Below are 10758 nucleotides of genomic sequence, written 5' to 3' on the forward strand. Positions count from 1 at the left end.
CTTTGAGATCGGAGAGGCTTTATTCCACGTTCTCAAAGTGTGATTTCTGGTTACGAGAGGTCCAGTTCCTGGGACATCTCGTTAACCAGAAAGGGATATTGGTCGACCCGGCCAAAATTGAGGCGGTGATGAGTTGGGAGGTGCCGAGGTCACCCACGGAGATCAGGAGTTTTCTAGGTATGGCAGGCTATTATCGAAGATTCATCAGGGATTTCTCCAAGATCGCCGTGCCACTCATTAAGTTGACCCGGAAGGGTGTAGTTTTTGCTTGGGGTCCAGAGCAGCAGGCCTCCTTCGATACACTTCACCAGAGATTATGCAAAGCCCTGGTGTTAGCAATTCCGGAGGGAATGGAGCATTTTGTGGTATATTGTGATGCGTCAATATCAGGGTTGGGAGCAGTACTTATGCAGAGGGTTCATGTGATAGCCTATGTATCGAGGCAGCTGAAGCCTCATGAGGCGAGGTATCCTACCCATGATTTTGAGTTGGGGGAAATAGTGTTCACCCTCAAGATCTGGCATCACTATTTATATGGGGTCCGGTGTACCATATACACGGATCACAAGAGCCTGAAGTACTTGATGGATCAGCTCAACCTGAATATGCGACAGAGGAAATGGTTGGATGTGGTAAAGAATTATGATTGCGAGATCCTGTACCACCCGGGAAAAGCCAACATGGTGGCCGACGCCTTGAGTCGTAGGGCGGAGTGTGTTTCGATGCGTAACACTTGTATGAGGTTGACGATGATGACTCTGGTGTTGGACACCATTCGAGGAGCTCATACCGAGGCCGTTAGGCTAGAAAACTAAAAGAGAGAGTGGGTTTTCGGGCAAGTATCAGAGTTCGTCACCGATGGTCGGGGGCTTATGACGTTTCAGGGTCGAATCTGGGTACCGCATGTGGGCGGAACGCGTACCATTTTGATGAAAGAGGCTCATCGATCGAAGTTCTCGATCCATCCCGGGGCCACTAAGATGTATTTGGACCTAAAAAGGAAGTATTGGTGGCCCTGTATGAAGAGGGACGTTGCATGGTTCGTGAAGAGGTGCCTAACATGTCGCAGGGTTAAGGCCGAGCACCAGAGACCGCACGGCAAGTTGCAACCGTTAGAGATTCCCGAGTGGAAGTGGGAACAGATTGCCATGGACTTTATCACCAAATTGCCAAGGACCGCGAGGGGCGTTGATTCAATTTGGGTGATTGTAGACCGGTTGACGAAGAGCGCTCTTTTTCTCGCTATTAGCGAAAGCTCTTCCGCGGAGAGGTTGGTGGCGACGTATGTGAGGGAAATGGTAGCACGGCATGGAGTGCCGATCTCGATTGCCTCAGACCGAGATGTGCGTTTCACCTCTAGATTCTGGAAGAAATTCCATGAGGAATTGGGTACTAGACTGCATTTCAGTACCGCGTACCACCCCCAGACTGACGAACAGAGTGAACGGACGATTCAGACACTCTAGGATATGCTCCGGGTATGTGTGTTGGACTTCGGCGGGAGTTGGGACACGTACTTACCCTTGGCGGAGTTTTCCTATAACAACAACCATCATTCGAGCATTGGTATGCCACCCTTTGAGCTGTTGTATAGGAGGAGGTGTCGGACCCCCATTTTTTGGGGAGAAGTGGGGCAGCATGTGATGGGTAGTACGGAGATAGTACTTCAGACGTCTGAGCAGATCCAACAGGCCATGCAGAGGTTGTTGACCGCTTAGAGTCGCTAGAAGAGTTATGCTGATAGGCGACGATCCGAGCTCGAATTTCAGGTCGGTGATTTGGTGCTTCTGAAGGTATCTCCTTGGAAAGGAGTGATCCATTTCAGAAAGAGGGGCAAGCTGGGACCCCGGTATATTGGGCCATTTAGAGTGATCGCGAGGGTGGGCAGGGTAGCGTATCGCTTGGAGCTACATGTAGAGTTAAGAAAGATCCATGACACTTTCCACGTGTCGCAGTCGCGGAAGTGTTTAGTAGATGAGTCAGCAGTGGTGCCATTGGAGGACATTCAGGTGGATGCGAGCCTGAATTATGCTGAGAAACCGGTGGCGATCAGGGATCGGAAGATCAAGGTTTTGAGGAACAAGGAAGTGCCTCTGGTTCTGGTTCAATGGCAACATCGGAAGGGGTCCGAGTTGACTTGGAAGCTGGAGCGTGAGATGCGTAAGCAGCATCCGGAGTTATTTCCAGAGTGAGACTTCGACGGTGAAGTCCGATTCAAGTGGGGGAGAATTGTAACAGCCGGATTTCCAAGTATATTATTTTATTTAATTATTTTGGAGTTTGTGGAGGAACTCGGCGAGTTAGAGCCAAGACTCGCCGAGTAGCGTCGTGGATGTTCATCCGAGTTCACATCCGGACTCGGCGAGTCCACGCAATTTAATGAAACCCTAATCCCCCGGGTTTGGAGCCTATTTAAGGGCACTTATAGCCTCCCATTGCGGCTACCAGCCCTTTTGAGACAACCCTAAGTGAGCTAAATCGTTGTGGGAAAGAAGAAGTCACTTTTGATCCTTGTACCTTTGGTTTAGCAAGAAAGAGGTGAACAAGAGCAAAGGGGAGGTGCGATTCTAGCAGTTCCAGAGTTCATAGACTTCATTTTGAGGTAATAGTTCGAACCTCCTTTAGTTTTGGTGTTGATCATTAGAGTTATGTTTTTCTAACCCCTTTGGAGAGTGATTATGTGGAGAAAATGGTACCTCTTCGAATTTGTGCCTTGGATCTGGACTCAAAGAGGTCCAGAGACCTTAACCCTTGGAGCTTTATGAATCAGTTTGGGGTTATTGGACTTAGGTTGCCATTTTTAGGACTAAATCTCCTTTTGATGCCTTGTTGTTGTTATACAAGCATCAAGTTTCGTACTTTACATGACATTCATGTTTGAGAAGGCCAGATCTTTGATTTAGGGAAACAGATCTGACCTCAGGAGGTCAGTAGAGTTTGTGCATAGCATGAACTCGCCGAGTTGTTCCTGAGACTCGGCGAGTAGGGTTAGGGTTTCACGTAAATTGCTCAATGAGTAGACTTGCTGAGTTGGGGGATGACTCAGTGAGTCAGAAGGGAGTTAGAGGACTGGAGTTCAAGGCGGTACTCGCCGAGTTGTTCTTGAGACTCAGAGAGTTGAGTCGGGGTGGCCCCGCGATTCATGCCTAGTATGACTCGGGCGTGCCAAGCGGGACAAAGTGTTAGAGAAAATGTGTGAACTCGCCGAGTCACCAGGGTGCACTCGGCGAGTAGGGTCAAAGTGTGACCGTTGACTTTCATCGACTTTTAAGGTTGGTCAATGGAGTACTTGTGACGAGAGGGGGGGGGGGGGTAAATAGCCTTTTACTCTCCTGAGGGTGCCAATGGCAGGTTGAGTCTAGTCTCGAGAGTTATATTTATAAGAGTATTTACTTTATGTGAATAGGCGAAGACTAGGAAATATTTCTACCGAGTCAGAGATTTACCGAGACGCCTGAGGTGAGTCTTCTCACTATACTTTACCTAGTGTGGTAACAGAGTTATGTGATAGAGTATTTTAGAGTTATATGCCAGTATAATTGCATGTTATTTATGTGCTATGATTTATTGTGATATGTGCTATGCATGATTCAGAGTTGCAGAGTTAGGACCTTCGGGTCCACAGAGTTAGGACTTTCGGGTCCATAGAGTTAGGGTCAGAGGGCCCATAAGGAGTTGGGGCTGGAAGGCCCTACTAAGACACCTTGACCTGAGGGTCAATAGAGTTACAGCCTCGAGTGGCTATTATATGTTAGACTGGTATTTTGGGGAACTCACTAAGCATTTATGCTTACAGTGTTATGTGTTATGTGTTTCAGGTATCAGTGATGATCGCGGGAAGGCGCCGGCATGATTCGTACACACGCACACTGGAGTTATATATATATATATATATATATATATATATATATATATATATATATATATATATATATATATGTTGATCTTGGGTTTTGTACTGATACAATGTTGATACAATGTTTTATTTATGATTACAAATGACATTTTATGGGTTACAAAAGTGAAAAATTGTTCAAATTTTTGCGTTGTTACATGTTAATAGAAGAATAAAACTATTATTTTACTAGTTTGTAACCCGTGGGAACTGTGATTACAAAATTTATTAAAATTTCATTGGAATAATTCAAAATTGTTAATCAATTATTTTAAATGAATTATTAATTAAGTGATATTTTTATTAGTTATGTAAAATTATATTCGTTGATTCAAATAAATATGTGAAATTAATTTTTAATTTATATCGGATAACTTTTATTTGTAAATTAATGTAAACAATAATATAAAATTTAAAATGAAAAATGCAAAATAAATAGACTAACAAGTAACATCACATTAATTAAGAGGTCTAATAAATTTGAAATGAAGAATTAATTGATTCACAAGTGGCATCATATTAATTAGGATATCTAATATGGTGACACATGGCAAAACTATATATATATATATATATATATATATATATATATATATATATATATATATATATATATATATTAGTTTATAACCCGTGAGAACTACGGTTATAAAAATAATTAAACTTTTATAATTAAAAAATCAAAATTATTAATCAATTATTTTAAATAAATTACTATGAGATATTTTTATTAGTTATGTAAAATTATAACTGTTGATTCAAATAAATATATAAATAGAATTTTTAATATGTATTAGACTTTTTTTTGTGAATTAATGAAAACGATAATATAAAATTTAAAATTTAATTTAAAATAGAGAATAAATACATTGAAAATAACATCACATTAATGAGGGTTGTAATAAATTTAAAACGGAGAACTAATAGTTTGACAAGTAGCAACATATTAATTAAGAGGTTTAATGTAGTGACACATGGCAAAAGAACTACTGTTTTATTAATATATATATATATATATATATATATATATATATATAGAGAGAGAGAGAGAGAGAAAGAGAGATAGAGAGAGAGGTGGATTTATTACACAACCATATAAAATTATATATATATATATATATATATATTCAAGGTAGTAAAAAACTTTCGAGGTTATCTACTTGATAGGCTCGGGTTAAGGGATTAATCAGCTAAGCGGGTATTAATCAGAAGATTAAGCTTAATCAGAGGACTTAAATTGTTAATTCATTGAAGTTTCACAAATTAAATATGACTAATATCATAACATAGTTCCTAAAACCACTAATGTCATAACAAAATAAGTTAATTAATATGATTAATAAAACACAAGTCAATCATCAAATAGTTCTGTTGAGATGAAACTTTTTTAAAGTATTAAAATTCATTATTTGCTAGTACTTCACATATTTTTGTAGGCAGAAACTAATTACTAGGTGTTTTTTAGTCATTCGGCTATCGCATAGCGACTATTCGGTGATTAATCGAAAGCTGTTGCATCATGGAAGCAAATTGTCGAGGAGATGGTTGTTGAGGGAAAGGTGAGAGCACCGCAAAATGTTGTCGTAACGGAACATACAGGACAATAGAAGAGGGTTGTTGCAGCGGAGATGTAGCATCATGACAAGGTGAAGAATTAGGATTAAAAGCCGGAGGGTGAGAGAGTGATGTTGTCCTTGATATCACATCATAAATATGAAAAGGATCATCATAAATCTTGTCCCGCTACTGAATTGCCCACTTCACTCTCTTCGAAATCAACAAAACCATTATCATTAACAAACTGTTCCAATTCCTCCTCTTTTCCATCCAGTTTTGAGTCATCCACAATGAAGTCTGGAGTCCAACGCGTTACCTCCTTGGCCTGAACTTTGAAAAAATAACCACGGACAATAACCTTGAAAGATCTAAGATCAAAGATTGTTCCGAAGAAGAGATACATAAACGCTTGCTATAAAAATTGTTATCCTTAGGGTTCTCCATAAAAACAACCTTACCCCATTTACTAGCAATTTTCAAAAACATTTTATTCATACAATCCAACGGAGGGACCCCTTCAATATCCACCTAGACCACCCTATCTTTCACCGCAAAGTCATCACTCTATGCATGCAAGTTAGAAAACCAAGACTTTGCCCCTACGTGATGGAGAAATCTATCCTTGACATCAGTAGAAGGAAACTCCAAAGACACCCAAGTACCTCCCAAGTATCCAAATTGAATCCCATCAAAGCCCTTATTATTGCAAATTACTCGTAAGTTTGTAAGAGAACGAAACTCTTTCACCGAACCAATAAGAGAGCAATCCCTTTTTATCAAACAATCATCATCAAGAAGCAATGACGGCTTGTCTTCAACCGACTCATTTACTAGGAAATTCATCTTTCCTTCGCTTAAGAACATAAGCATAACATGAAGTATGGAGCTTAGAAGGGTGAACCACATAGATCTTCATGCCACCCAAGTCAACATGATTACTACCCACCCAAGTCAACATGATTACTACCTGATTGCCCCATTTGAAAATGTGCACCATTAGCAACAAGTTTAAGTTTCCCGATCCAAATTGTGCACAGGTTAGATACCAAAGATTCAATGTTCGTTGATTTAGGGCGCGTTTGTTTCGTATCATTCCAATGGAATTAAAGGGAATCGGAAACTAAATTCCGGTAGAAAATGCGTTTGGCTAACAAAATAAGAAGAATTAGATTTCCATAATAATGATTCAATTCCATATTTGAAAGATTTATAATTCTTTCACAGTTAAACAAGAATCTACATTCAATTCATTATCTTTGTTTTAAATTACACAACTATCCTCCAATTGTCCATACGTGAAATAAGAAAAAAAATCATTTACGTGATTTTCATATCACTTCTACGATTACATTCTCTTCTCAGTTATATATATTTACAACCGGTATTTTCCAAACAATTCCATCTATTTATCATTGTTGTTGTGCTACCGTATCTCCTCTGGTTCGTCATTCCTGTATCATCTTCATTCACAAGTAAGACCTCAAATCCTGCTAATTTCTGCAATCAATTGTGTTTTATTTTTGTTTTTATACATTTTCTTTTGTTTTTTCATCTTTTTGTGATAAACAGTTACATAATATAGTCACATTTGTGTTACTGTACTTCATCTCTACTTTATCTCTGGTTGTATTTCATCTTGCTTTTTTTTTGGATAAAATATCAATATTCTCTTTACATGTATACGTATAAATTTTCTGGTTTGGATTTCCTACCGGAGATGTGCAATCAATCGTTCTATAATTATGCATACCAAGTGTTTGTGTTTTTGCCTCTGTGGTATTTTCTTTATTTGCCAACGTAATTTTTTTTCTTTTCTTTTTATGTTCACTCATTTTACCACTAGTGTTTGTTTTAATTGAGAAGATAAGATTAAATCTCATAAATTACTAAAAACCATAATTGATAACTAATAATGACAAAACGAAGTTAATATATTGTAATTTTTTACTTTCATGTACATTTGTGCTTGATAAATTTGCTTTTCAAAACATCATTTAATTCGTTTTTATACTAATAGATTGTACTAACTCATTGAAATTACATTTGTTTCTTTATATTATTATATATAAACATCTTATTTAGTTAAACAATGTTTTTATAATTTGTATGTGCTCAACAAAATACATGATATTCTAATCTATACTTTGTAGATGAGTTTAATAAAAAAAAACATTGTAATTAAATAAAAATTCGTCATGTTTATTAAAACATGTAATAAGTTACAAAAAAACCATTAAAGGGTATTTATGTCATATTACAAAATTTATTTTTTAATTCCTTTGTAAACTTAGCAAACCAAACAGAAAACATATTACATTCCATGCCAACCAAACGCGATTCAGCTTCTAGTAAATTCAGTTTCCAATTCCGTCAGATTCCAATTCATTCGATCGATTCCATTCCTTTCAAAAAAATTCTGTGAAACAAACGTGCCATTAGAGAAACAAACAAAGGCAAAGTATTTTCAATGTTTCGATAGGCGCTTGGCAATAAAAACATCTATAACTGTCCCATAAAGCTATCCCATAATTTTCACACACTTTCCATAATTCACGACGAGTAAAATAGTTAGGGAAATTAGTCACATAGATATTATGCCCTAGTTTCGAAGTCAAATCCTCATTCGACTTAGTTTTACGAGAGCCGGCCCTAGCTCTGGTGGAAACAAAAAGCGACTTACCTAAAGAGAGACATCACCCTGCCGAAGAAGAATGGTATGTCGATTAAAAGAAAAAGCGCCGCTGTGCAATAAAAAAAGGCTTAGATGAAAAACATTAGACATTAAAATAAAACCTAGAGAAAATCACACGCTAAAGCTATTGATTATGATTGTAGGCTCTCACTAAATCATTGTCAATGAATTTGTCTTAAATGTATTTCTTTATATTCGTAAAAGCCCGATGGGTTGAAAAACAATTAAATTCAACTAAAGTTGGTGATCTTTTTTGTAAAAATAATCAAATCAAGTTTCTTATTGGCAAAGAATTGTTAGACTTTCTAAACGAGTATCATTCCCATTAATTATACTCCAGGAGGTACTATTAAAACCTTTTTGTTACAATAGTAAATTATCCACGAGGACATACCAAACGCATATTACTGAATGTTCAATTGTTCATTAAAAATTTGTTGTCAACTGTTTGGTGAGGCTCCTATTTTATTTCAGGACTTGTAATCCGATCGTCATAAATTCATCTCATAATAATGAGAATATAAGCAAAGAAAGAATAATATAAATAAACACATATACAATATGTCTCCAAAAAATTCTAGTTATCTGCTTCACATTAATCTAAAATAATTGAAATCTTCATACAATACTTTTTAATACTTGTGATGGTGGGTAGGAGAATTTAAAATCTTTATTTAATACATAAACGGCCGAATGTTCTCTTTAAATTCCAAGGCATCTAAAGTCAATTGTTCATAATACCATTCATTATCACCAAATTCTCTTTTCATTCTCCAATCATGAGGTGCAAGCCATTAGAGAAGACAAAGTTGAAGCATAAGAAAGGTTTATGGTCTCCTGATGAGGATCAAAAGCTAAGAGATTACATAATGAACTATGGCCATGGTTGTTGGAGTGCCGTACCCATCAATGCTGGTAATTTTCTATGAATGTACCAAAATACAGAACGTACTTTTGTTTATCAATTTGTTACAGCATCATATATACTTCCATTTCATTATATTACAACATTGCACTTTCAACTTTTTCTAATTGTAGCATATGCCTTTCATTTTTTTTAATTATTAAGGGATTGTACCTTTGAAAAATCTATTTAGTCATAGCATTGAAACATTTTGTATATGAATGACCTTGATTCAATCGGATAGAGTTTTCAAAGTAGAATGTTGTAAGTCTTTAATAGGAAATAAATAGAAGGATGCTATAATATAGAAATAAATGAAAATATGATTCTATTTCTTGTATTTTAAGGATACTAGAACCGATGAATTAATAGTTTATACCAACACATTCCAGGTCTGGAAAGGAACGGGAAGAGTTGTAGATTAAGGTGGATTAATTATCTACGACCAGGTTTAAAGAGAGGCGCATTTTCAATGCATGAAGAAGAAACTATCCTCACCCTTCATGGCCTTTTAGGCAACAAGTAAGCAACCGTTATAACTAACTTTCTCTCATTGTAAATAATTTTTTGGTAAAATAAAAAGTTATTTACTTCCTTAAATATTATGAATTTAGTGAGAAAGACTGACACTATTATTTATTTAATCAGGTGGTCTCTAATGTCGCAACATTTACCTGGTCGGACTGATAACGAGATCAAGAATCACTGGCATTCCTATTTAAAAAAACGGGTAGCAAAATCGGAAAGTCTTGAAGCTCAGCATACAAACACAGGAAATAATGAATCATCATCATCCTATATGAATTCAATGTCAACAAACCTAAGCTTTGATTCATCAGATACTGCAAATCGTTCGTATGTTGACATGGATCAACAGATCCCACAAACTCAGATCAATAAATTACCAAAGATTTTATTTGCAGACTGGCTTAGCCTAGAAGAGTTTCATGGACATAATGGTTTGCCATTCAATAGTGGGGATAGCAACGGCTCAAATTACCAATATACCCCTGTGAATGAACTGATATCAAATGATGGTTCCACAGACAGCACTGAGACTGCTAGCCATGAGAGCAATTATCAAAATGAAGATATGTTTCAAAATAACCAAATGAAAATTGATCAAATTTTCAACTTCAATGGTGGAGATATTAATATTGAAGACTTCCTGTATATGTAAGAACTACTGAAGTGGTAAGAGTGAGTAACAAGTAGTTCACTAAAGTGATTATATTGTCATAACGATGTGACATCATAGGTTAATTAAATAATAATATTGTATATGTTTATGCATATAACTCTTGGTGTATATATGCAAATCGATGGAGTTTTCGGGTGGCACGAAATAAACACCCTTTTTTACTAAAAAAATACTCATAGTCAAAAGTCAACTTTTTAAACAATGTGTTTTGCATCATTGGTGCTAAAAACCTATTTTTAAAGGTTTTTATGACATCTCTCTCTTTTCTCTCTCTCTCTCTCTCTCTCTCTCTCTCTCTATATATATATATATATATATATATATATATATATATATATATATATAAAAGGTTAAGTTCAAATGAGAACACTATTTAATGTGAGAACGTGAGAACACTACTTTATGTTAATATTCTACTATGAATTTAATATGTATAGTATTGTAGTAATTATAATATAAATATATTCAATTTTATATTGCTATTCTACTATAAAATTTATATATATGTG

The 10758-nt window shown here is 36.3% G+C and overlaps 1 protein-coding gene across 1 annotated transcript; it reads left to right on the forward strand.

The window, feature by feature from the left end:
- Positions 1–8898: 8898 nt before the first annotated feature.
- LOC145017722 (transcription factor MYB92-like) lies at positions 8899–10419 on the forward strand. Its single transcript, XM_078975698.1, has 3 exons — positions 8899–9059; positions 9441–9570; positions 9697–10419. Exons 1-3 carry the CDS (start codon positions 8924–8926, stop codon positions 10226–10228), a joined length of 798 nt encoding a protein of 265 aa, XP_078831824.1. The 5' UTR covers positions 8899–8923; the 3' UTR covers positions 10229–10419.
- The last annotated feature ends 339 nt before the right edge of the window (positions 10420–10758 follow it).

The sequence above is a fragment of the Lactuca saligna genome, chromosome 9 (genome assembly GCF_052625555.1).
Source record: "Lactuca saligna cultivar CGN05327 chromosome 9, ASM5262555v1, whole genome shotgun sequence".
Classification (NCBI taxonomy): Eukaryota; Viridiplantae; Streptophyta; class Magnoliopsida; order Asterales; family Asteraceae; genus Lactuca; species Lactuca saligna.